The sequence below is a fragment of the Amia ocellicauda genome, chromosome 5, assembly GCF_036373705.1.
Source record: "Amia ocellicauda isolate fAmiCal2 chromosome 5, fAmiCal2.hap1, whole genome shotgun sequence".
In the NCBI taxonomy this organism is placed as follows: Eukaryota; Metazoa; Chordata; class Actinopteri; order Amiiformes; family Amiidae; genus Amia; species Amia ocellicauda.
In genome coordinates, this window is record NC_089854.1 from 14,423,971 (window position 1) to 14,451,934 (window position 27,964).

At 39.3% G+C, this 27,964-nt stretch overlaps 2 protein-coding genes across 4 annotated transcripts in view; one reads left to right on the forward strand and one right to left on the reverse strand.

Annotated features, from left to right (window-relative positions):
- The first annotated feature begins 861 nt into the window (after positions 1-861).
- LOC136749553 (piggyBac transposable element-derived protein 4) lies at positions 862-5,228 on the forward strand. 2 transcript variants are annotated; one of them, XM_066703962.1, is made up of 2 exons: positions 862-1,311; positions 2,008-5,228. In XM_066703962.1, exons 1-2 carry the CDS (start codon positions 1,166-1,168, stop codon positions 3,920-3,922), a joined length of 2,061 nt encoding a protein of 686 aa, XP_066560059.1. In that variant the 5' UTR covers positions 862-1,165; the 3' UTR covers positions 3,923-5,228. The 2 variants fall into 2 exon arrangements, with proteins under 2 accessions (XP_066560059.1, XP_066560061.1); XM_066703964.1 differs by having other exon boundaries at positions 862-1,306.
- Positions 5,229-7,013: 1,785 nt separating this feature from the next.
- LOC136749554 (leucine-rich repeat and fibronectin type III domain-containing protein 1-like protein) overlaps positions 7,014-27,964 on the reverse strand; it is an 87,060-nt gene continuing 66,109 nt past the window's right edge. Inside the window, exons 2-5 of one of the 2 annotated variants that reach the window (XM_066703966.1) lie at positions 19,644-21,008; positions 13,526-13,835; positions 10,126-10,179; positions 7,014-9,545 (exon numbers count right to left, since the gene is read on the reverse strand). In XM_066703966.1, coding sequence (XP_066560063.1) covers positions 10,168-10,179; positions 13,526-13,835; positions 19,644-20,998 — 1,677 coding nt within the window. In that variant the 5' untranslated portion in view covers positions 20,999-21,008 and the 3' untranslated portion in view covers positions 7,014-9,545; positions 10,126-10,167. Of the gene's footprint in view, positions 9,546-10,125; positions 10,180-13,324; positions 13,836-19,643; positions 21,009-27,964 lie in introns of those variants that run through there. The other variant, XM_066703965.1, reaches the window with a different exon arrangement.

The window sequence follows — 27,964 nt, forward strand, 5'->3', positions numbered from 1 at the left end:
ACGCCTGACAAAGATTTACTGTTATCAGTCTGAAACTGTGATATTTATCTTCCTTCTGCTGTGACAAACTGTTAGAGATTGTTGATTAATAAAAGTAAAATGGCAGCAACACTATTTCAAGCAATTTGACAGGTCTTAAACATATTTGCTATGCCAATCTATTAAATGGATGGGTCTGCTGATCAAACAATAATATCAGATGAAAAACAACATAAATGGAATAAGTGACCATTTTGAATGGTTTCCATAATATGAGAGATGTTAATAACCATATAAAATCGAAAACATTTGATTTGCAGACTGCAGGTAAATGTACAGGAAAAATAATATTTTTAAATAATGACACCATGAAAACCACACTGTGCCAAAGAAGGGGCAAAGACATTGATGCACTGCGGAGCCAGCTTCTTATGATGCCAGTTGGCAAGTTCAGTGCAGTATAGTTCACACAGGTTTGATCATGATTCCTGTGCCGAAAGATGTGCTTATGTGTCATGAAGTTATGTTGTATTAATGACCATGGAAACCAACAACATTGAATTATTATTAGGTATCATCATCATCATCATCATCATCAGCAGCATCATCATCATCATAATCATCGTCATTATCACCATCATCATAGAACAGACCCTAAAATATATTTAAATTGATGGATATTGGATGCAACTACCTTTATTTTTTCCTGTAATTATTATTTGTAATTTTAGTTAGGCCTTTATTTAGCAATACGATAATATAAAGAATCGAAGCTTTCCAATGATATCCCTAGAAAAACGTCAATACCCAGAATGCATTAGTTCTGGACTGGGGGACGCGCTGTGATGACGCAAACCAGCAGAGAAAACCAGCAGAGAAAATCTCAACCTCCATTTCAAATTGGCAAATATTACAATTTTATAATTTACCAGCAGCCACTAAAAACTATAGCGAATCCACATTAATCCACGTGTCTTGAGAGAAGGTTATTTGGGCAATCGGGAAACAGCTCCCCCATGTAAATAATTTCCCGGCGCTGCGGGATGCGTCACTGCTCATTTCTCGCGATAGAAATCCGGGCTGTGAGAGGGAATGTGTATTGCCATTCGGAAGGTTTAAACTAGTAAGAAAGTATAGCCTGTTTAGGTCTTTAATCATTAGTCAAATTATTTGGAAAAACAGAAAAATGGCCACGCCACAACAAGGGGAACCTGTATTTAAAGAAGAGCCTTTCGAGGGGATTAAAAAAGAGCCCGATACCTTTGATCTCGTTAACGATGAGGGCGATGATAATCAGACTTCAGCCGAAGAACCGAATACTATTTTGGTAATGTGAGTATACATATTTATTGATCTACATGTAGGCCTAATTGCAATTGGTATATTGCAGAAAATGTCGTTATTTTGATATACTGCAGTTTCCACAGGATCGGACTGTGCTCGGGTCAGTTGCTAATTTACGGTCGAGCTGCAAAATATCTTCCCGATTACTAGGCCTATGTGACCAAAAGGCACATATTATTATTATTATTATTATTATTATTATTATTATTATTAGTAGTAGTAGTAGTAGTAGTAGTAGTAGTATTGCACTGTGCATCAGCAAGTCAATTAAAACTGCCTATATTTATTATTTAATTTGAAACCCATCAGTTGCGTTGTTTTCCCATTGTACTTCTGTGTCAAGAGAGAGAGTGTGTTCTGCATCATGTGATAATGTGACAACTAGAAGGTTGTTGATTTAAATAAGGAAAGCGTAATACAAATACCTGCCACCCGGGTATAGAAAGCCGATCTGTTGTATATAAAACATGTTGCAGTAATTTACAAATGCCAGTTTAATGCACAATTCAACTCAGTATACTTGGGTGTGGATAGGGGGAGGGGGAGAGGTGCCTGCCAAATATTTGTCCACAGTGCAGTGTCTGGTAAGAGATGGTAAGATGGTGTGTTTGTACTGATTTATTTGGCAGTTCAACTTTAATCAAACCATTAAATCCTTTTTTTTGTGTGTGCTTTATTCTGCAGTAAATTGGAAGATGAAGTGAAAGAAGAATTGGACACTCCAAAACAGAAAAGAAGAAGAATTTGCATCCCACCCCCTAACTCTACCTCACCCCCCATCTCAATCTCTACCTCTACCGAAACTATTCCCTTTGTCAAAGTCAAATCATCGCCTCCCTCCTCCCCTACCTCCCAGCTGCCAGCAAAACGTGTCAAGCGCCCAGCTGGCAGAAAGAGACCATTAAAGCCCAAATGCACCTCAGCAGTTTCTGCATCTCCCTCTACCTCAAGTTCCTCCCCTACCTCAAGTTCTCCCCCATTGCACTCCTCCTTCTTAACCAGTCCGCTGCCTGAATCTCAAATCCTGCACCCTGAAAAAGAATGGCCACCACCAACACCCACCATAGATCTTTCTGCAGAGACGTGGAATATGGAGACCACCAAAGACGAAGCTCCGATTCAGCCCCAGTTTATCCCAGCAAGAACTCCCGGCATTCAGCTGAGCATCTCCAAGACTTACTCCAGAGTGGATCTTTTTAAGCTGTTCTTTTCAAACAAAGTGGTCGATACTCTGTGTACCAACACTACCAAACAGGGCATAAAACAAAAGAAAAGAGGAAGAAAATTTAAGTGGAAGCCGGTGGAGCCGGGCGAGTTCTACATATTCCTGGCTGTCGTCATTGCCATGGGGATTGCGAGACTGCCTTCCGTAACAGACTACTGGACCAACGACGAGTCCTTCAGGATCCCCTTCTGCAACAGCTTCATGTCTAGATCTCGGTTTCGAACCATCATGTGGAATCTCCAGATGAGCGACCCGGACGAAGATGAAAAGAACGACCGGCAGCGGCACACCCCGCAATATGACCCGTTGTTTCGAATCCGCCCTCTTTTCAATCGCATGCAGATGGCTTGCAAGGCGTATTATCAGCCGCGGCAGAATGTCAGCATCGATCAAAGAGTAGTTGTTTCGAGATCCACCATCTCCCAATACAAGAAAGACATGCTAAGTAAATGGGGCTACAAGTTGTATGTATTGGCTGACTCCAGCAACGGCTACACTTGCCATTTCAACATTCACACGGCCAAGTCAGCGTCAACTGAGAAAGGACCAAGTTATGATGCTGTAATGGGCCTGATGCAGCCATCCTATCTCGGGCAAGGTTACCGGCTATACTGTGACAACTTTTACACAAGTTCGGAGCTGTTTCAGGACCTGTACTGCAATAGGTTTGTGGCTTGTGGCAGCATGAGAGAAAACCAAAAATGCTTTCCCCAGACGAAACAGAATGCCATGACGAAACAATCGGAAAGGGGCAGTATCCGGTGGATTCGGAGAGGGTCTCTGTTGTTTGTGAAGTGGATGGACTGCCGGGAGTTATCGTTTTGCTCTACCATCCATAACGCCTTTTCCGGAGAGATGACACGAAAGAGAGTCAAATCAAAGGATGGCAAATGTGAAACAAAAAAAGTCAATATACCCACGGCTGTAAAGCAGCACAACCAGTTTGTTGGAGGGGTGGACTTGTCCAATCAGTTGATACAGTACTACACTGTGCTGCACAAAACTAGGCTGTGGTACAAATCCTTTTTCTTCCATTTCATTGACATTGCTGTCGTCAATGCATATTTGCTCTACAAGGAGATTTCAGAGCTGAGTGGAATCGCACCAGAGAGCCAAAGGTTTTTCCGTCAGAACCTCTGTTTTGAACTCTGTGGAGAGAGATTTCCCGTCGCCAGACCTTCTGTAGGAATAACTAAACACTTACCTGAACCGTTGGTGGACACTTCAACTGTCGATAAGTCCAAGAAAGCCTCATTTGGAAGGCTGAAATGTGGCAGATGCAAATCATCCAAAACACCTTGGCATTGCAAAGCGTGTGATGTACCACTGTGCCTTATTGTGGACAGGAATTGCTTTTTTGAATGGCACAAGTAGGGTTTATCTTCTCTTTGTATGGTGTCATTGGAGTGGATGTAAAAAGTATGTTATGAAACAATAAATTGAGCTTTTCATTATGAAAAAGGTGGCTTTTGTTATCTATAATTAAGAGGTTGGGTTTAAAATGATTGCTTTATGATGTTGAACCCCATATGTATATACACAAATGTAATAACAGCATAACACAGGCCAAAATAGACTTCCAGTGTGGCATTAATCAACATGGCATAAATTGTGCTCTTAAATATGTCTTGCCAACAAGAAAAAAAAAAGAACAACTTCTAACCTGCATATTAACAACTGATGTATGTTTTAACTCTGTATTAGTGTATTTAGGACTTTTGAATTTACATCTTAGAAATACAAATAATTGATCTTAAACATAAAGCACAACCGAAGTTTGGGAACCAAGTTTATTAGCAGAGAGAAGACCACAATTTACTACTAATCTGGCTTGCAAGCCAACTACCACTTGTTATACTTTTCTTCTGTATTATTTATTTTAATTTCTTTAATCCCCTTCAGAAACTGCAACCTCAGGCTTTCCCAAAATCACACAGGGGTCCTACCACAACCCAACTTCCTTGTGCCTGGCTCTCTGACTCAGTGACTGAACATTGCAAGTAATCGGTTGAATGCCCTTATTATGAGTCCATTGCACACACTTATTTTTGTAGCACAGAAAGTGGAATCTGAAATAATCCACCAAGATAATCCTAACAAGAAAGAAACCAGCCAACATATTCATTAATGGTTTGACCCATTGGGGTAAAGGTTAAATATTTTAGGAGGTACTTGCCTTAACCCTCATTCAGTTTTCATTACTGGGAGCTTTACAAAAGTTGTAGTCTATACAATATTACAGTTCTGACTTTTAATTCTGTACCACCACACTCTTTTGTTAGTAGGGTCCCTGACCACATTCTGGCGATTACTCAAGACACCTCTGTTCCGACTGTACTTGTAATGTAGCAGTGTATTCTCTTGAGCTGTTCAGCACATTTTGCATGTTATGTAACTATGACTTCGTTATGCTCCTGCTTACTTACACATTATTAGATCTCCTGTAGGTCACTGATTTCTCCTATGTCCCATCCCTCAGCGTTTTGCTAGGACTTCCCTGCATCATGTCTGCATTTGATGTGGGATGTGTGCTTTGTATTTTTTAATTAATAGTACTTAAATTGTACTTTGTATTTAATTGTTTTGCTACACTTTTGTAATGCTTGTGTAACCAAGTCTCCCTGGATAAGGGTGTCTGCCGTGTCTGCCAATAAATACATAATACTAATTCATAATAACATATCACTGGTTATGTATGCTCTTTTAAAGCTATTCATTTAAATGTGAATTCCAAGTTTTAGTAAGAAGTTTTAAATATCTAAACAGTTCAGTCATTGTCTTTTTACTGTATTTAGTTTGGAGGCTAGTCAATAATACATATTTCTTTTTAATAACTGGACTGCATCTCTTTCAGCGTGTTTAGTTCTCAAATCTATGTATCGTAATGAGTCCAGTATTCGTTGTTCCTGCATAACTAAAGGATGTGTCCGAACATTTGAATGCATGTAATGGTGTAAGGGAAAGCTGGAATAAACAATCTACATTAGTATATCAACGTTATGAAATATCTCCCCTTGATATTACTTTGGAAGAGAGAGCAGAAGAACATGGACATTCATGTATGATTTTATTTTATTAGTGCTTATGTTTTTTTTTATATGTAATCTGTAATAAGTCCCTGCCATAATAACAATAAGAGAAACATCTTGTAGACGGCTGATCAGAAAGTTAATGTCAAGCAAGGATAAACTCTTTCCAACATTGGATTTGAGTAAGTACATATGTTTTGAACAAATGGTTCTCGAGCTGCACTGTGTATAAGATGGTATATTCCCATGTTAAGAAGCATATGTACTTTAAATATCACTTGTTTCCCTCATAACTAAGGTTTTGTATTTCAAATAAAACTCCCATTTGTGAGATTCAGATTTTCTTACCAGGTTGAAAAAGGCACACAGGATTTCAACTGGAGTAAGTCTTCAGTGTGGATTTCCTTTTTATGTTCGCTTACAACCAATTTATTTAAATAACATTCATAACTATATATATATATATATATATATATATATATATATATATATATTATATAATTTGGTTTACGTGTACGATGGTAAGACTTGAAAACATGTTTGTGATTGAAAGTGTTTGCTCAATTACTTTTTCTTCATTAGTTCCACAGGAGAGATCTGTTCTGTTGTAAACTGTAATGGTGAGTCTAAAAGCATTTTTCTCCTCCAATTGTTGTAATGTTTTATTTATTTTTTTCTCAGTATGTTGCAATTGCAGCCCCTTCCCTATCCAATGCTTTTGACAGTGTTCTGTGTTGAAGAGGCCTTTTGTACTAGAGATGCACAGTAAATATTTTGCTTTGCTGTCTGTCTCAGTCTGGAAATGGTAAAGAGAAAGGAGATTTGGTGTATTACTGTCAACTGCATGTAAACAGTACTTAAGGATTCATTAGGGGAATCCCTGTTGATGGGAGAATATTTTTCTTGACAATTACTGGCATTATAGTAGTAAATGTATGTTTTTTTTTAGTCAGCAATTACTGCTCAGAATATCAGCCATCTTCTGGGGAAAGTATTTGTATGTATCCATATGCATATACCTTCTTTATGTGTGTGTGTTTAGATATCAAGATTTAAAACCAATGTGAACAGACAGAATCCCAGTACATAAATTCCTTTGAAGGAACATTCAAAGTGATATATATGAACATATGTTTTCAGAATCTTTACAAATTTGTATTCTCATAACTTATTCCTAAAAAGACAGGTACTGTGTATGGGATAATAAAGATTTGAAGTGTGCATAATGATATAGTATATAATCTGAGATTTTTTAATATATAAATACAATTTGCTAGTCGATCATTTGTATGTTTACTGTTTCTTTGCTATGAGATTGGCCTGCAGTGCTATATTGTGTTTAAGAAGAACAATAACATATTTTAAGATCTTGGCAAGAAACATTGTTCCCATCCTAATGTATTGCTTACCTATACACCCATGAATCTGAGACCACGTTTAGTTTTTATCAAATCATTTATTGATTATTATTATTCATGTATTGTAAACAGGAAGGTTATACTTCCCCAGTTTATGTTGTGATGCATAGAATTGCATAGGTCAGCCATGCTGTACGGCTGTGTTTTCTGTGTCACAGTGTTGAACAGCAGGCACTGTTTTTGGCATAAAGCAGCTGGTGACATCTAGTGTTGAGACTATGCTACCACAATAATACATTGAAGACAGCCTTCTGAACCTTTAATGAAACCACTCCTTCTTTATTTTTTCATGCGATTTTATCTGAATGATTTCATATCTACTGCCCTTTAAAAGGCTCTGAACCATAGTCTAGTCACAGTTGTTTGAGGAGGCAAAAAGGGCACTGGTGGAAGAAATCAGTTTCAATTCTAAATACATAGCTTGAATACTGCAGTTTTTGGGGTGTGTCAGAATGTGTGTGTGTGTGTGTAACCTTACATTGGTTAACCTTACATTGATAGGGTAGTTACATAACAGTTTCCACATCACTGACTGGAGGGACAACCTACCTATAACGTTCTGGAAAGATGAATACAGCATACAGAGACCTGACCTAACCACATACTCACTTTTCTCTTGCTTGCATAGAGTAAATCTGTTTGTATATTTTTGTTGAGCAGGTTGTTCATAGTACTACAAACAGTATGATCATAATTAGTCATTACATTACTAAATCAAGAGATTTTAAAAATATTCATCGTGTTTAAAATGTACTGCATTGGTCACTGTGTAAAAACAAGAGCAAAGTGACTTTATATTCTTAGGCCAAGTCAGCACACGTGCTCTACTCTTCTATCCACATGGCTCTGCAACACAGTGATTGACAGGCTGATGCTCCAATCACTGATGTGGAAGCCCTTTGTTTATGGATCCACCCTTTCTGGATGACAGTTATGTTGCTAGGTCACATTGTGCTGTTTTTGAATTTGTTCTTGTTTTTCAATTTGTTCTCTACATTGAATAATTATATACTTGTGCAGCATCTTTCCCATCAGATGTCTACATTTGACCCCCAAATCTGGTAGGATTCTCTTGTGTGGAGAATGGCTGTGTTTATGAAACGTTGTATGAGTCGCATATGTCTTTTGACAGTTTCTGACTGGGCTTTTAACCTCTAATTTGTACCATGGCAAGCACCTTGGGGTCTTTGTCTGATTGCCAGCTCGGTTTGTTCATTATAAATTGCATAATTAAATAGTCCTGTTACAAATCTCTTATAGAAAAATAGTTTATTTCTATATAAATCCACATCTTATACCTATGAAAGCATAAAATTCAATCTGTCAATTTTTGTTATTGTGTTTTCATATTTATAACCAAAAAAATATGGATATCCAATGGCCAGAGGTGTAATTCACATACAAATACTTACATTTTCTTAAAAAAAAAAAAAAAAAAAATCTTCCGTCCTTACTTGTTCGGCTTCCTGTCGTTATGTAGAACATTTTTTTTGTTTTTGTTTGTTCTATTTTGTATTATTTGCATCAGTTCTTCATTGTAAACCATTAAACCAACAACCCAAAATGAGATTAAACAACACAATATGACAGTGCAGTTGGGGATCACCTGTATGTACAGTATTTGTTCATTTTGTGATTGTGTAAAGTTTTTTATTTTTTATATTGAACTTAAATTGTAGCATCTTTTAAAATAATTTTCACCACGCTAAAAATAGAAATCATTCCCACATCTGCAAATCCAAGTTCAGAAAGTTACAGCTCACAAATCATTTTTAAAATTTATTTTTTTATGATGTTTTATTTATTATCCCCTTTCCTTTGAGATTTCGTGATGGTAGCATTGTTTATCCATGGAGAAAAAAAGAAAGAAAAGGAAAGAAGAGAAGAGGATTATAAAGTGCCCTAAATTCACTCTGTGCAACACAGTGCAATGCAGACGTCGTCAGAAGCTCCTCGGTGTGAAAGAGAGAGGGGGGAAAAAACACACTTCAAGGTGCTTCTGAAATAGATTTCAGATTTCCTGCTGAGCAAAATCAATTATCCTTGCACATTCAAAGCTCTGAGCGGCTCCTGGTTCCGTGTTTGAATCATATACCCCAGACTGTCTTGGCATGACTTCTTGACAATAGCAAGATTCCAGCTGGAACCATCTACCAGCCTCACACCTGTACTCCATTTGTATTTATTCCAATACTTCAGATGACAGTACTTTAAGAACGTGTGCAGCAATATATTCCAGAAAATTGGGAAGTGTCTTATTGTTCGTCTTTGTATTATTGTTCCACGCTGCTTTTATTTTATTTTTGGAGTGCTGTATGGAAACCTTATCATGAGGATTCACAAGTGCTATATTCCAGCAAATGTGTGTTAATTATATATCCCAGGAATCCAGAATTAGGTTATGTCAGGAAAAAACAAACAAAAATATGCAGCAATGTGGGCAGAATGGCAGCGTCTGTCTGTAATCCAGAGAATGAAACAACAATTTTGTTATTTAAAATCTCATCCTGGAGCTGTCTTTTCACCCTCTGTAGATGTGGACTCTTATACCTGAATAGAAGCAAACATTTGTTTTTTTATAGTTACTCATTTTGGGAGGGAAGCAGTGAAGTGAATTATTCTAAGTCCTAAAATGCAGGGTTCAGTACACTTGTTTTAAAACAAAATGTATTTTGTCTGTGTTTTTTGTGTTTTGTTCTGTGCATTTGGTCAAACCTACAAAATGTATGATTTATTATGCTTCAATTCCTTTTTTTTGCCCCAGTTAATGAAATCTCAAAACCCGAGAGAGGGCGGTGTCTTTAAAGCTTGCAAATATCAGTGAATGTGTTGAAATGGATATCAAAATAATGTTCCCATGGAGACTTTGTTTGATGTAAATGGCTTGAATTTGTTCTAATGAACAAGCAGGACTCCAGCAGGAATTAGGCCCACACTCCTTAGGCCGTGAGTGTATTTTAGGGTGTTTAAAATCTAATTTGCTGCCAAAAGAGGGTGCTCTTGTCATACGTTCCACTTTATTATTTAAAAGCAAAACCTCTCAAAGGGTTCGAACCAATCAGGAGAGCAACAGGCCTTGCCAGAGATTTAGTATTACAATCTTTAGTCATGCAATCTGTGGGAAACTTACCACTTTAAAATTGCTTCTGCCAGTTCAGTGTTGTTGCCTGAGTTACTCGAGAATCTGAAACAAAAAAATAGGCAAGACAAAACAAAAAACAATTGAGCAAAACAGGTGATGCGTGAATGTTATTCAGGCAGTATGTTTGCCATTCTTCTTTACAACTGTGGTGCTAAAGAATCTGCTGTTGAAATGCAGACTGCAATATGATATGTGATATGAGAGCATAATTAATACACTGTTGAGGTACATTCTATAAGAGTTCCTCAGTAGAAGGAGAATCGATTACTTAATTCTTAAGGCAATTTTTTGTTTGTTTTATAATTATGCACCTAGCTAACAACTTGCTGGATTAGACCAATTATTTGTGTATATCTATATATCACTACATGTATATTAATCTATATATCTGTATATTAGCAATTCATCTATCAATGTTTTACCTCCGCTTTGCATGTGAAATTATAAGCATTTGGGGAATTCTTTTGAGGAACTTCAGTTGCTTTGTGTTTGTCTTGGCATTGCAATATTCAGACAGATGCTGAGAAAGCCTTTTTCTAAAAGACATACTCTTTTGAAAATATTCAAAACAATTGTAACTTTCCATATTTGTTTTGTGATAATTAGCTATGCTGACTTGCGGATTCCAGCTACTAATTATTTGCCTGCTGTTCAGAGAGATCACCCAGGTTAAAGTTATTGGAGTCATCCACTGATATTTTCCTCAATATTTGATGGTAATTTTCAGTCAGCCCCCCCATTGACACTCTCAGACCGGTTTTCCCTAATTCCTTTCATGTGTTTAATTATAAGATTTCATCATCTTGGACATTTTTCCATGACAATCAAAGTGGATTATCCTCTCTCCACAAATGCAGACTTTACTTCTGGATTTGATGTCCTACCTGTGAGAAATACCATTGCTTGTGTATTTTGCAGTGTGGTATCCGCTATCTCCTTGTTAATGATTAACAAATTCTAGGCAACTCGCACAACTAAAAAAATAAACATAAAAACAACAACAACAAAAAACAGCTAATGGAGACCGCTATAATGTGGTGTGGTAACAAACCGCACCGATCCCTGGTATTTTGTTGCTAATCCAATCAGCTGAAATTGTAGAGTGACACAAACAAGATCCTCAAATTATCACCTGTTGGGCTAAACATCTGGCTCAGGTGCTATTTACTTCACGCACTGCCGCCTGTGACATTAATTACACCATCTTTTGTTTTCTGCTGTCATACTGCTAGAATACCTGCATCATTTCACTACAATGCACACTGGAGAGGATGGCGATTCTCAGTTGCTTCCTGGGAAATAGGGGATTCGCAGTCCATTTCTGAGACATCTCCAGACTCACCCCCTGGTCCCTCCCCTTCCTTAAATTGATCTCAGTTAACTTTTGAATTCACTTTTCTTCCAACTGACAGTGAATGTATTTATTAGACAGTGGGCTTATTTTCATAAATCCTGATTCCTGCATCAGCTGTTTCATGTCTGTGCTGCATGCATTCTACCTCTTTGATTGTCCCGGTCTCTAGCTCATTAATCTAGCTCTCGTTTCTTTCCTTCTTCATCTCATAGGAGAACCCAGCCTGGCTTTCTCTAAATTCAGCTAAATTCCCCACAAAGGGTTTCTGCAGAGATCTGATGTTGTTGTGGTAACTCATATATATGGATAGAGCTTTTAGAATTACAGTCAAACTAAGCCATATTCTCTAAAGGTATCTCAAGACAAATGAGGAAATTAAAATAGCCTTAATATTTTACCATGTTGATTTTTTTTAAAGGAAATGTGAGCTACACCATTTTCTGCCAGACGACTGAACTGTAATGACTAACTGTAATCCCTGAGATGGGAGAGAGAGGAATTCCCTGGCGATGCCTGCAGCAAGATTAAATTCAAGCATTTGAAAAATGTTTTGGGGGGGGAATTGCTAGATTTATTAGAGAGAGTAGAAGGTTATGGAGCAATCCCATCAGATACATTTCTATTAGGAAATGGAAAACGTGAAGAAGTGTAAAACGCTATATATTAAACATAGTTAATAGGGGAAGTACCAGTAGGTTGTTTATCAAGCTGCTATAATAAAAAAAATGAGTTAGCACTGTGTTTTTATTTTTTATTTTTACGGTAGTGGTTGTTTCCCGTAGCAGGAAGTGAGTTATTCCAATTTCAGGAGTTCATATATATAGCAATACAAATAGCTTTTTCGTTATACTTCTTGAAGTGAAACAGTGTGTTCTTATGAAAGCGATCTTTACTCTGGTCCCCACACATATCTTTATTTCCAACCACATCACACAAGCCCATTACACGACTAGGGGTCTCCCATATATTCAGCCCTTGGCAACTGCAGTGATAGATTTACATTATATTGTGTGTTGGAGTGTGTTGCTCTGGATGAAATGGGTATTTTTTTCTTTCTTTCTCAGTATGCCATGTGAACTTCCGAATGTTTCTTTTTTCCTTTAAATACTTTCATATAAAATTCATTCAGAGCCGGCGAGTGAGGTACTGTGGAAACATATTTTCATTCATCTTGCTCTCATTGGAAAATTCCTGCACGGGATTCACAAAAATTGAAACATCATTGACATTTCTTTTGTTGAATTATTGAAATGTATATATGTATGGTTCAAAATGAATTCCTAAACCTCCATTAGCATTACTTTGTCTTCAACAAAAAAGGGGAAAATAAAAGTCTCAGTTTTCCAGGTGAATCAATGAAGAAACATGAAAGAACCAACTCTGAGATGAAGCACAGCAGCAATTCATTGTCGGCTAACCATAAATCATCTCCAGTACCAAGGGAATAACCCCAGTATCTTTTGAATGATTCTGATCTGAGAAGAAATATCATATGGTTTTACATTTGACTGTTTAAACACTTGATAAGCTGGATAACTAAATAACTTACAGGTTGCCTCCTGGAACCATTCCCTTGGTATATTCCATGTTAAAGAACTAGTGGCTGTGCATTTTCTTATCATAACTTCAGTGATAATTGCCTGAGTAGCTGTCATAAGCTAACAATCATAAAATCAGCCAAGTGTACAAACCTTGGTTCAACACTCAAAAATACCAGCCTCACCTTGGACACCTGATAATCCTTCGTAAGGCAGCAGGAAACTGAACGCCGGGGGGGGGAAAGGGTGGGGTGGGGTTGTGGATGTGGGCGGGGGTGGGGGGAGGCTCCCGGTGTTATTGTGAACTGGCGTCATCCTCGGTAACAGTTTTCCCATAATCGGGGTTCAAGTCCACCACCGTTGTCCCTTTCATGGGCCCGCCGTAGCTCTCCTGAGTCTGCACGTCGTACTTGTCGGCCGACTTGCCCCCCGAGCCAGAGGGCCCCCCCCCCCCGCCGCTGTGGCTGCCGTTGGTCTGCGAGCATACATTGCTCACCTTGGCTTGCTTCTGCTTGTAGTGGTTGTTGTAGACCTTGTACTTCATGAGCAGGATGAAGATGAAGACCAGCACGGAGGCCACGATGATGCCCCCGATGATGATGATCATGGTACCGCCCAGGAACTGGTCGTGAATGGAACGGCACTGGCGGTACTCTTTCTCCGTGGTGAAGCCCACGCAGCCGATCATCTTGGTTGCCGTCAAAGAGGTGATCCCGTCGTCGTACACTGCTAGGATGCAGAGGTCGTACTCCCTTGAGGAGGCCAGGTCACTGAGCAGGAATACCCGGGTGGTCGCGGGGATCATCCTGGTAACGCCAAAATTCAATGCGTCAAGAGAAAAGCAAAGCAGAAGAGACTGATTCAACATTTCTAGAAATAAACCCCATATTGAATAACAGTTCAGTAGGCTTTTGCTCTGAATAAATAGTTTTCTATGTATATTTGTTTCACTGAGCATGTCAGCCTACCTTGAAATAGCCAGCACCCACTTTTGGTTAAGATGTTAAAACATGGAATGACTCCAACTGCTACACAATGTGGTGTTGCTTCATTGCAAGCTAAACAGATGCACATTCAAAACCAATTCTGAACAGGTGGGATTTCAGCAACTGGGTGAAGGGCGCAATTGAAGTCTTTGAATTGGAGGGATTTTCATGGATGGCACTCTAGGCCTTAAGGGCACAACTGCAGAAGCTTCTGAAGCAAAATGGTTGAAGGCATGCTCCAGGCACCTGCAGTATTTTTGCCTTTGACCCACAACAAAAGTGTGGGATACATAATGGTCAAGGAGACCAGACAGATGAGGAGCTGTACTATGTGTATATTTGTGCATTGCTATGTAGTTATAATTTATTCTTCCAAGTCAACCAGAAGACTAACACCAAAGTACATGTATAAAAGTGAGACATTCCTTATACAAAGAGTTGTGGTTCTTTTGAAGATATTGCCTAACCAATATTGTGGAAGCTGATTCTCTGAGACTTATCAGAAAGGGCAGAGACCCGGGAATCAATAAGCTACCAAACAAACAATTGCTTTCTCTCGTTGGTAATCATTTTTTGATGTTCTGTGTAAGTTAATCCTCTGCTGACTGTGCAGTTGTTGTGATCATTTCCCAGGCTTTTTTGTACTCTGCAGCAACATGTTTCTAACACCTAAAGTTAACAACAAAGGTGTTACGGTCAAAGTCAGAGGTTTCGGGAGCCTGGTTTCAATGCTGTTGTGCTTTGACTTAAGCATTAAGATGAGAACTAAGAATTGTTCATCTCGATACAGAGCATGGCGTTATATTTGATCTTCACAGTACAAAAGGCTGAAGGTGGTTGCTGCGTGGTCTCTAAGGTTCAGAGGTTGGTTCATTTATCACGATCAGTGTGAAACACAAAAGGCTGGTGGGTTAGAACAAAAGGAGGGAATGAGAAATGACTGCAGGTAGTTTTCTGAATATACTGGCCCAGGAACCTCCTGGTAACCTCAATAGAATAGATGGAACACAAGGAATGAGAGGTTGAGGTTAACCTACGGATGGTATGTTTTAAGAAATGCTCTTTTGTTTTGCAGCTTTTATTGTTGGAGCCTCTGGCAGCTGCTGTTTCTCTCTCTCTGACTGGCTCTTCAGAGAGGGTATCATCATAACCACAGATGTTGAGTTTTTGAATATGTCTGCCCTGCTGTGTGTTACATAATGTTTTTGCTTCCCCTAGGCTAGATGCACTGTCATCTGTTGGTTGAGGTTGCTAACCACCTAAAATGTTTGCAGCAAAACCTTCTAAACATTGTTCTGAATTGGCCTTAATAAGCTTCCTTAGGGTACTGCAATTGTAATGAGCTACTTGTAAGTAGGTTACTACATTATAAATGACCACAATCATATATATATATATATATACAGTGAGGGAAAAAAGTATTTGATCCCCTGCTGATTTTGTACGTTTGCCCACTGACAAAGAAATGATCAGTCTATAACTTTAATGGTAGGTGTATTTTAACAGTGAGAGACAGAATAACAACAAAAAAATCCAGAAGAACGCATTTCAAAAAAGTTATAAATTGATTTGCATGTTAATGAGGAAATAAGTATTTGATCCCCTATCAATCAGCAAGATTTCTGGCTCCCAGGTGTCTTTTATACAGGTAACGAGCTGAGATTAGGGGCACTCTCTTAAAGGGAGTGCTCCTAATCTCAGCTCGTTACCTGTATAAAAGACACCTGTCCACAGAAGCAATCAATCAATCAGATTCCAAACTCTCCACCATGACCAAGACCAAAGAGCTGTCCAAGGATGTCAGGGACAAGATTGTAGACCTACACAAGGCTGGAATGGGCTACAAGACCATCACCAAGCAGCTTGGTGAGAAGGTGACAACAGTTGGTGCGATTATTCGCAAATGGAAGAAACACAAAATAACTGTCAGTCTCCCTCTGTCTGGGGCTCCATGCAAGATCTCACCTCGTGGAGTTTCAATGATCATGAGAACGGTGAGGAATCAGCCCAGAACTATACGAGAGGATCTTGTTAATGATCTCAAGGCAGCTGGGACCATAGTCACCAAGAAAACAATTGGTAACACACTTCGCCGTGAAGGACTGAAATCCTGCAGCGCCCGCAAGGTCCCCCTGCTCAAGAAAGCACATGTACAGGCCCGTCTGAAGTTTGCCAATGAACATCTGAATGATTCAGAGGAGAACTGGGTGAAAGTGTTGTGGTCAGATGAGACCAAAATCGAGTTCTTTGGCATCAACTCAACTCACCATGTTTGGAGGAGGAGGAATGACCCCAAGAACACCATCCCCACCGTCAAACATGGAGGTGGAAACATTATGCTTTGGGGGTGTTTTTCTGTTAAGGGGACAGGACAACTGCACCGCATCAAAGGGACGATGGACGGGGCCATGTACCGTCAAATCTTGGGTGAGAACCTCCTTCCCTCAGCCAGGGCATTGAAAATGGGTCGTGGATGGGTATTCCAGCACGACAATGACACAAAACACACAGCCAAGGCAACAAAGGAGTGGCTCAAGAAGAAGCACATTAAGGTCCTGGAGTGGCCTAGCCAGTCTCCAGACCTTAATCCCATAGAAAATCTGTGGAGGGAGCTGAAGGTTCAAGTTGCCAAACGTCAGCCTCGAAACCTTAATGACTTGGAGAGGATCTGCAAAGAGGAGTGGGACAAAATCCCTCCTGAGATGTGTGCAAACCTGGTGGCCAACTACAAGAAACGTCTGACCTCTGTGATTGCCAAGAAGGGTTTTGCCACCAAGTACTAAGTCGAAGGGGTCAAATACTTATTTCCCTCATTAACATGCAAATCAATTTATAACTTTTTTGAAATGCGTTTTTCTGGATTTTTTTCTCTCACTGTTAAAATACACCTACCATTAAAATTATAGACTGATCATTTCTTTGTTAGTGGGCAAACGTACAAAATCAGCAGGGGATCAAATACTTTTTTCCCTCACTGTATATATATATAATTTGTGTTAAATAGTTCAGTTGCTCTAGAGGTACCTGCTGTGTCAAGGTCTTCAATTTCAATTCTTATTGATTTCCTTTGCAAGTCCTCAGCAGCCGCAACTTCTTAGAGGTGATCTGCCTCACATCCAAGTTCTTCAGCTGATATTTATATTAAGTTACAGGATCACTGCCACTTCACCATTGATAAATCCCTTTTCTTGTGTACCATCAATACAACTTGAGTACAGTATGTAAATTTGTGAGGTTAGCACCAATAACAGCTGATCTCACACTTATTGGATGTCTTGTCTTTTGTAACATTAGAGTCAGAAGGCCATGCTTTGCCATCTATGAGAGATGATGATGTTGGAAAAAGATGAAGAAAATGCATTTGCCCCTCACTCACTAAGAATTTACTGAAATGAAAAAGAAATACATGATCCGTTGTATGCAGCTTTTATCGCACTCCATTTGGTTCTTCAGATGCTTTTGACTTTGCAGATATAATGACCATTATGGTTCCCTAGCCTGTTCTGTCTCTAAAATAAATCAGAAAGGTTTTACCCCCCCACCCCACCCTCTAGTCCACCTTAACAGTGTCAGATCTACGGAGCAGTTACCTATTCAGAGAGTTGTCACATAGTGTCAAACCACTTTAGCACTCTTGTGGTCTAATAGACAGGGTCTTAATTACAACTACTTGCCAGCTTGTCACAAATGGGTTGCTTGGAACTTTGCAAAGATCTAATTAATTTGTTACTCAGTGTGAGGGAAAAAAATTACAATAATTATAAGTAGGCTGGTTGGGAAGTTGTCAGAGACATTCTTTGCTAAACACATCCTTCCCCCCCACACATACACATACACATACACACACATATATCCACCCTCCTTCTCAAACATCACCTTTCATATGCCAAAATAAATAAGTGTTGCATATTCAGGCTCTAGGGACTGTGTATGTTTAATTGATTGTTGAACTGCATTTAGATTGCGGTACAATTGCTTAAATAAACAAATCCCTGTGACTCTTCTACACTTTTAGCCTAATTAAAGTTAATTTACATTTCATACGTGATTTTTATGTGTTTATTTATGTATGAATTTTGCTTAATAAAGTTCATCCTTGGGGATATGCCGGAAGTTAATTATATTATCACCAGCAATAGGAAATGCGAAAATGCTATAGGACTGCTGCCAAAAGCTAGATGCCTAATAATAAAACATAAATTAACAAATATATAACTGTCTTGTGTTAAAATAGAAATGTGTATTTGACTCGCAAAATGCGATCAATGCTGTAGTGGCAGACTGTGTTTGATGAAAAGATCATTAAGCTGGAAAATAATGAGTGGGCGTTTTTGCTTAATTTTGCCTCCATTTAATGAACTGCTTTCAAATTGTCTTCTTTTCCTGCAGATTACACAAAATGAAAGGGTGGAATCAGCATAAGGTTATACTTAATGGTAAAGAATGACAGTATGTTCGGAATTTAGCTTACTAGCATCCTGCAACCCAAAAAACATTTTTCTTCCATATCTAATGTGTTGCAATATAAATAACATAAAAAATGTATGCATGGGGAGTGAATGGTAATATAAACATACAGTTCATTACTCTTTGGTGCTGTCACAGCCCAGGGAGAGAGAAAGGAGGACTGTGAAATGTAATCAAAATTGATATCTTTCTGCTGTGCTCACTTTAGGATTTTAATGATCTTCAGGTCAGTGTTTAGAAAAGTAGATTCATTCTTTCCAAATGTCTAATTTCCATTTCACAAGGGATACAACCCCCCCTCCCCCAGCAAAAGCAAAAAAAACAAAACATGCAATAACAACATATTTGAGGGGTATCCATTTTGTAACCATGCAGTTAAAACTGTCGCTCTTTGGAATCCTTGAAAAAAAAAATGATGCATGGCATTCTGGGATTGATTAGGTGCAAAAAAAAAGCTAATTAGCTAAGTGGACTGAATGGGTTCTAGTTTCTTCCTTTTTTTCTTTCTTTCTTTCAAATGTCTAATTCAACACGTATCAGGTCCAACCCCGTCTTTGAGATCCATTCTCTTTGTTTTTCCAGTGAATCAGACATTCTTGATTTTATGTAGGTAAAAATGCAGAGACTAAGCTTTATCTCTGAATTACCTTACCTTTTTGCTCTGTGTTTGCTATTAATGTATATTTGTTTTGCGTGACAGGTGGAAATTTTGTTCCTGTTACTTGATGTCTTCCTGGTATGCCTTATTTGTTCTCTGCTGCCTCGTCATTACTAACATTTTAACTGATAACCTTTTTCTTTTACATTCAGCACCTGGGGATTTGTGAACCTGAGACTTATCAGTGTAAAGTACACCAAAGCAGAGTTACACAGTGAATTGTTAAGTGGGGAAATTAAAGTAGATAGCTGAAGGGATTGCTTTCCACATGTTCTAGTGTGGATAAAGATGTCTATTATGTAACTGATCTCCATAGTCGTGTCTAATGCCTAACCCTTTTATTTAATTTATTTTCTGGCACAGCGACCCCCTGACTAGGATGCATTTCCCCCGCAGCAATGCTCAAGGCTTATAGCTAGCAAGTATCATTAGCAACTATAACCCCTTGGGCTGAGAAGGGTAAATTGAAGAAGCAGATGTCTTCCTTTCACGTTTGGTCTTACCTGTAGATCAGGATGTCGTCAGATGAGCTGTTGTACTGGATCTGGTACATGCGAATCCCTGGGATGTGGTTCTGCGGGGGCCACTTGATGGTGGCGGATGAGGAGGTCAGCTCCGTCACTGTGACCCTCTGTTCCTGACGGGAGTTTGTGACGTTGGACTTGATTGAGGTGGGGATGTCAGATGGCCCTGGCTCAGGCTCCAGTTTGGGGTTGAAGTAAGGGAAGGGGTTGACAATGAGCTCCACCGGGGCAGTGGATTCTCCGGCTGCGTTGGAGGCAATGCACGTGAAGATGCCCGAGTCCTTGATGGTGGTGGTGAGGATGTCCAAGGTACCGTTCTCATAGCAGACGGTCCTTGTGGTGTTGGCGATCAGCTTGCCATCGGGGCTGACCCAGTGGATGGTGGGTTCGGGGTCTCCGATAGACTTGCACCTCAAGCTTACCTCCTGGCCTTCCATGACAAACATCTTGGATGTGTGTCTGGTTATCATGGGCGGCTCGCAGATGAACTCCTCCTCCTTGATGGTCCAGAAGTATTTGCCCATCAGCTCCTGAGGGGAGGCGCAGGTCTCCAAATCGTCCTCTCTCGTGAGCCTCCGTAGCCATACCAACTCGCAGTTGCAGTGCAGCGGGTTGCCTCCAAAGCTGAGTACCAAAGCTGTGAGGGGGGATCCTTTCAACTTGGCGTAAACTGGGATCCTGAGGAAGAGCGGGTCAGGGGGGATCTTCTTTAGCTTGTTGGAGGTCATGTCCAAGCGAGCCAGCTTGTGGAGGTTGGAGAAGATGCCCTCAGGGACGAACTCAATGAGGTTGTGGTCCAGGCTGAGGGTGTTGACGCTCACAAGCCTGCTGATGGTGTCCCAGGGGATTTCCACCAGGTTGTTGTAGGAAAGATCCAAGTCCTCAAGAGTTTCCAAGAAGTCCTCAAAAGAGCCTTCAGTGATGGTCTGCAGTTGGTTGTTGCTTAGGATCAGGTGGCGCAGGTTGATGAGCCCTTGGAAGTGGCTGTCATTGACCATCGTCAAACGGTTGCTGTCCAAGTGCAAGGCGTGGAGGTCTTGGAGGTCAGAGAAAGTGTATGGGGTGATTTGGCTTATGGTGTTCCTGGACAGGGTCAGGTGGATGAGGCTGGTCATGTTGGCAAAGTCTTTTTTCCTCAGTGTGGTAATGAAGTTATCCATTAGCCGTAGCTCCGCTGTCCTTCTGTCGATGTAGGGCGGCACGAACAGGAGCCCGGTCTTGGCGCAGAGGACAGTGTAAGAAGGTAGGAGGTTCTGGCACATGCATCTCTTTGGACAGAGCATGGCAGACACAGGGGTGCTGAGCATGACCAAGCAGATGAACAATCTCTCCATAGCTGGGTTCCTGGGGAGGAAGAAGATAGGGAAACTAATCAGGCACCACATGGACCCAAACACATAAGACAGGATCCATTTACACATTTAGCCATAAATTAACATTTCGTAGCGTTCTGTTCTTATATTGTGAATTTAAAGGCTGCACACCAGTTATGTCTTACAACAAGTCTAGTAAATATATTGACATAGTTTACTGTTTGTCAGACTGAAAAGAAGTCAGTAACATCTCAGCTAATGAAAGAGCTCACCTAGGAGACTTCATAAGGTGTGTCATACTAGGCTTTTGCTTGTATGAGGGGGATCAATGAGTGCTTTTGCAGAGGATGGCCAGGAGAAGGCAGCATTGTCTAACAAACAAAACAAAAAAAATCTACTATTTGAGCCTCCAAAACCCATGATTTATCTCTCTCTCTCTCTCTCTCTCTCTCTCTCTCTCTCTCTCTCACACACACACACACACACACACACGTACACTGCAGACTGAATTTAATGCAGCACAACTCGAGATGCTGCGGATCACATTACACCTTGACGTGATTGATGAAAGATCTCATATAGGCGTGTATTAACATAGAAAGAAAACAACCACATTAGGTATTTTGAAGTTGAATTTAAATCAGGTTTTGAGGGTACACCCTTTATACTGTAAATGAGCAGCCTTTTATTTATTTATTTATTTTTAAACAGTATTCCAGCATAAAAACAAACATAATCCTTATAACACCCAAAAATCTCTAGGCACCTCCAGAGAGGTAATTCAAATAGCTCAATAGGATGATATCAGTTGTATGTAGGGCAGTACTCCAGAAATATAGACAATTGTGGAGATTTCCCACAGTTCTTTCATATTTGTGGTATACATCTCAGTCTTCTCCAGGGCTGTATGCAACAGGCCCTATGTGGTAAGCAATGCCCAGCTACCATATGGACATTGTGTTTGTGTCTGCCCCGTTTCGTGCTCAGTAGTGTTTTAATTGCGTGACCTCTCGGTGAAGGAAACGTGTTAATATCTTAGAGCTTGTTTATGGATCACTGTCTGGCACAAAATCCATCCATTGCCAGTTATTGTTTTTGATTTTATTAATATGGTGAGAACCATCTGCTTCAGAATGATTGCAATAGGGCAAAGTAAATGTTAGGTGACGAAATGCAGGTTGTGAATATGCGTACTTCATTAAAAACTGTAGCTGCATGCATGCCTTGATCGAAAGCAATTTAATAGATTTTCCCTTTAATTAACAGCACACCAAGATAGCATCATTGCTCAAAATGTACCAGCAAGCAGTTGTCTTGTGGGGATTTGCTTTTGTGTGATTGTAGCCTTTCTTTGTGTGACTGTTGACTGTGCTTTTTTTTTTTTTTTACACAATTTAGATTTGAAATGTTGCTTTGTAAAATATATTTTTTCTTTTATGTACAGCTGTTGTCGGATAAAGTAATGAATGTAATTTAAAATAGATTAGGTAAAATGCATAAAGAAGAGATTAAATTAAATCAGACTAATCGAGCAATCCAAAAAGCAGATTAATTAAGCTCTTAATTGGGAACTGAGAAAATAGCACCCTTAGTTTCTAGTTGCAATCTCTAAAAACAAATTGCACAAAAAACCTGAAATCCCGAACGGAGTGGTTGAGACTATGATTATCCAATTGGCAGCACTAATGATGGAGGTGTAAAAGAGTCCTGGAATACTTAGTATTGCAATGAAGAAAAAATAAAAACCCAACAATATTTGCTAGTGATGTTTGGATAAATAAATTACTACTGTCTGTAAAAAGTGCTTTCTAAATAGATCCATTAGACTGATGATACCAAGGAAGGTGATAATCAATGATAAACTCTCTGTGGGTACAATTTAAAATGGAACAACTCAGCCACAGTGCGATTCTATCTCTGCTGCATTTACTCTGTAGCTGGTTATACCCCCAAAAAGGCAACCACTGAAGTAGACATAGTTAATTCACCCTATTAATAGTTATTATTATGTATTATTTATTCATTTGGGTTGATACCTCCATCCCAAGGTGACTTAAACTTAATAATTAATTTGCTTTACATAAAATCCTGGCAGGTCATAGAAAAATATACCAAAATACTATGTGGAGGTGTCTAACTCAAATGTGGGTACAGCATATACCTAATGTAAGAAAGTATACACAAAGCACGGGAGACTAATGCATGCATCATTCTACGTTATGTGGAAGAATTCTATGTTATTTGTCCATGTGTCCAACAAGAATGGACACAGCTATAGGTCTGGTGTGCTACAGGACAGTTTCTTTTAAGCATTGATCATTAGAATGCAAAATAAAAATAAAAAACTAACAAAATTGGTGCAGATATCACTTTTCGAAGTAGGTAAGTAGTACAACTCAATAGAAGGACGTGGCCTAGTGCTCCCTAGTCCAATAAACAAGCTCCCTGTGGAGTAAACTATCTCTTTCGAATCTCAGTTTGGTCAATAGAATTTACTGAAGGTATTGAACAAAGGAAATAAGTAGTTATAGAGGCTTCTCTTTGACAGCAGTTGGATGGGGTCACCTGTAGAAATCATAAATGGGTTGGCAAACCTTTTATTCAGGTTTTTTTTCCCCATTATGATCACGGACTGAGGTATCGACAGGTCTGCAAAAAAAATGTTTTGTCAGTAAATGTTTTCCCACAAATTACCACCAAAATGTTACTCTCTGGGTTTTTAGCTCTGCGTACTCAGCACTGTGTTGCTATAATTAATGGTGTCCCTGCCTCCAAGGACACAATTGTTCATTGCAAACACTTCTCTCTGTTTATTTTTTATTTGTCTTATTGCATCATTGCAGTTATTGACCAGACAAACTGTTAGCTTTCAATTTATGAGCAAACGGACATATCTGCATTTGTCAGAAAAAGTTGTTGAGTTGGAACTCTTCCACGTCACATGACCTCAGGGGTATCTATGAGATCATATAGAACGCTCTCGTGTGCCAGTCCAGTTAGAAAACTGACGTTGGTGTTTTGCCGGAACAGGACTAAGAAAGGCATTACAGGGTAGCAGTAAATTATGTCTAAATGTATGCTGGTCAGGAATCTGTTCGTTTCCCCTCCTCTTTGTTATTCTCACAGATCGTTATGAGTAATCATGAACAGGAAAGCACTAAACGCACAAGTGCAAATAAAGTCATGGAAATACCAAGGGGATTAACTGGATTTACATGTGTAAATATGTTTTCTGTTGGCTTCCCTTAATTGTTTGTAGCCCTGTGCATTTGACCTATCATCAGAGGGGGCTGTATTGGAAGTGAAATATTAATGAATACTTTGTTTACCACTAAGGCCTGTTTATTTCCCTCCCCCTCTAATAGCAACTTGTTGGCAACAGATATATTCCCTTGAACTGCAATCAAATGTTTGCTAGTTTTGACAAAGGGTTCTTTTTTGCAATAACGGTTTCTCCACAGCCTTATTGTCAATATGAACAACAATCATGTATTTGGGCACACAGTACAAATGTTTAGTTTTTCTTCTCTTGTATGCCACATGCCAAGTTGAACAGTGGCTTACCGGTGTTTAAAATGTCCCTCGGGTCCTGTTAGGAATGCCATAGATTGATGATAGATTCTCCAAGTTGTTCTCTCTCACTCTCTCTCTCTCATTATAAGACCCGCCAATACAGCCCAGTAATTCTATGACAGCAGACTCCTTTACGGTGATCTCATTAAAACACACAGTTGTGTCAGGAAAAAAATGTCCAAGGTTCTGTTCTCAGTTTTGTACTAATTTAAAACGGCTGACAACATGGAAAGCAATGTTGAAAGCATCTAAAAATGTTGAGGTTTCACTCAAACACAAAGATAAACACAAGCATGCTCATCTAGATACTAGTTCAATTGTGCAGGGAATTCAGAAGTAACTCTTCTCTCATGTGGAAGGACACGTACAAATAAACCCTCCGGCCATTTTGTGTCTTGAAAACTCTATAGATAATTAATTGAAAACGGCAAGCTTACTTCTTTGAGGGGAACTGCTGAGGTTTCTGAAAATGAGGTGTATTATGACAAAACTTAATAACATTCAGAAACCTACGCCTCAGAACACTTAATGAACTTGACAGCGGTAATTAAGTCTTCTCATCAGATGAAATTGCCTTGACCTTTTACGTTTTCTAGGGAATTTTCCTCCACACACTCTCAAAATAAATAAATAAATAAATAAATACTGTGAAGCAAATTTGTGTCTTATAGCTGAAAAATCTGCCCTGCTATCATTTTAAAGTTTTGCTTTGTATTTGTGCTGTGCTTCCCAAACAGATGTGTGTGCTGCTGTCTGAAATCCTCAGCAGGATCAGAAGAGAAAGAGCTCAGGGCAAAGCACTGTGTTTATTAATAGGGTCTCGGCACTGGTCCGTAGCTTCTCCTCCCCACTGCGAGAAAACACACTGCTGTCTTTTGGACAGAATTATTCGCCTTCATTGCTTTTCACGTCTTAACGTCAGTACTGGTTTAATGAAAGCTCTTCCTGGGCATTTCTGTGCGTGTGATCAGGTAGACATGTAACCTGTTCTTCCAAAAGCAGACTGTCTTCTCACGATCAAATCTGTGACTCTGCTTCACTGGATTTTAGCAAATGTACCACAGTCTCATCAGGCCGACGCTGTAAAATGCGTAAAGACAGCACTATTCGATATAAGCAGTGGCCCCCTACTCTCTCTCTCATTCCCCTATTACTTCAGTCATTTATTCATTCTCATCGAAGGAAGGGTTTGGGTTGTTGAGTTAATGTTTGTTTAAATGTGTCAACATTTGGGTGACCAGACTGCTTACACAAGTTGTAATCAAAAGTATTCACATGCTTTCTATGAAACCGTTTAATCTGTCAATTCCTTTAGTACAATAAATGTTATTCAGTAAACTGGGCCATATTATTTTGGAGTTTTGCTGAGCCTAGAGAAACCCAGGGGGAACCGTAATGATCCTAGCTGGTTGAAGTGAGTTAGGATCGCATCTGCGTCAACATTGTATTGCTTCTCCCCAGACTTCTGTGAAGGGTGTGAATACTTTCAGTTGCAGCTAGATGTTATTTGAAATGTAATAAAAACATTGAAGTTGCTGAAGAGGCTGCCCTGGGACCTAAATCCCCCAAGTGCAATTATTTTTTTTCGGGTTAAGATGTTGGCACTTTACGTTTGTGTCCCCTTGCTTTCGTAATTTGTGTTGTTCAACAAAACTGCTTTTGATTGCACCTTCTTGCCTCATCTTTGATATTACAATATTAATTATACAAATACACACTCAGCTTCCTAACTAGGCAAAATGAAATGCTCCTGCGTTGAAGAATACAGTAATTACACAGGTTTCTCGAGCCTTTTAAGAACACAATGAAATTGTAACGTATCTTTCAATGAATGTCATTTGGGGCCAATTTTTATTTAGACCCTTGGCTGCATTTTTGCTGTTGTTGCTGTTGTTGCCCTCCAAAAAGACAATCAACAGCAAATGAAAGACGATGAAACAAAACAATACAGCAGAGATTTTTAATTAAGAGCCTGCTGTATATTTCTTCGACTCCCTAAAATTAACATAATTTTGGTGTACTTAAAACAAAAAAATATATTTAACAATAGTAAAAACACAAACTAACAAATGACAAAATTGGCTTTTGTTATTATTTTAACAGTTTTAAAAGAAAGCTATTCATTGAAATTGGCAGTGTAGCTTTATGACTCCACTTAGACTAAAAAAAGACCTTGACATTTTACATTCACCTATTGGAAAACTTCCAGTATCAGACACAGTTCAGTGCCAACTTTGGTGCTAATAGACCGAGATGGTGCAAGCCCCCAAAATGTAATTCCTGTCTGCTTCTCATCCCCCACACTGTCCCTAGCGAGTACATTACTGCTCCACACACAAACACGCAACAAATATGGACACACATAAACACACACACACGCACACAGACCAAACAATTTAGTCTCTGCGTGATTTACTATCACTGCTGTCTGTACACCTGCATCTCAGAAAGCCTGGCTTCGTGTGCTGACGGTGGTGGGGGTGTAACTGTACTGCTGTGACAATCTGGCTTCAGAACTTGCCTCTCGCTGTGCAGGTGAAGGCAAAAGAGATTTTCTTTTTTTGTTTATTTTTTCTATAATTTTTCCTACCCCCCTTCTGTGCTTTTGTGAGATGGTAAAATGAGGGTCCGCTACTGTTCTCGTGTCACCCATTCCTTAAAAATGCTCTTACACACTTTCTGCTTTTGCAACAATAAAAAAGGGCTAAAGAACATACTATGTTATGTGCCATTATCCTACAGGAGAGGCTTGAATAGCATTTCAGCAGTAGACATGTGTAGCATCCGAAGTCCAGCCAGGATTTTTGGAGTGGGTTGCTTTGACTTACGATGTATTATACAACAAAGAAATAATACTAATTGTGATTATGATTAGCATCAGAACGTAGTGTTATTCATACAGTGTTGGAAAGTGTTGCCCCTTGTTTTCTGCTCTTTCTTCATTCGGACACAAATAATATAGAAATGTATATATTATAATATACAATGGAAAAAAGTGGAAGAAGCTCCAGCACAATAGTATCTAGTGTCTTAGCTGCTACTTGCACCAGAGGGGACATGACTCTTGTGGAGAAATTGGACTTTGTGGGTGTGCTAATCGAACTTTGAACTTACCAGATATGATGTATGTATGTATTAGCCTATATCTTCATGATAGCCTGAAGATCATGTTAGTCTTTACTGAATGGAAGAGTTTATTTTTTATAATGAATGGTCTGAATTTCATTCTGAAACACTGAAACTAACAGGTCTTCTTAAATTCTTCAAATGAACAGTGAATTGCAGGCATTTCCTGCCCACTCAGTGTGTCTTTTGTAGGAAGGCCATGTAGGAGTCAGGAGTTGGCATGAGCAAAGGGGAGGCTCACTCTTGAAGCAAATCATCCAGAAGAAATGCCCTGATGAGCAGAGATGC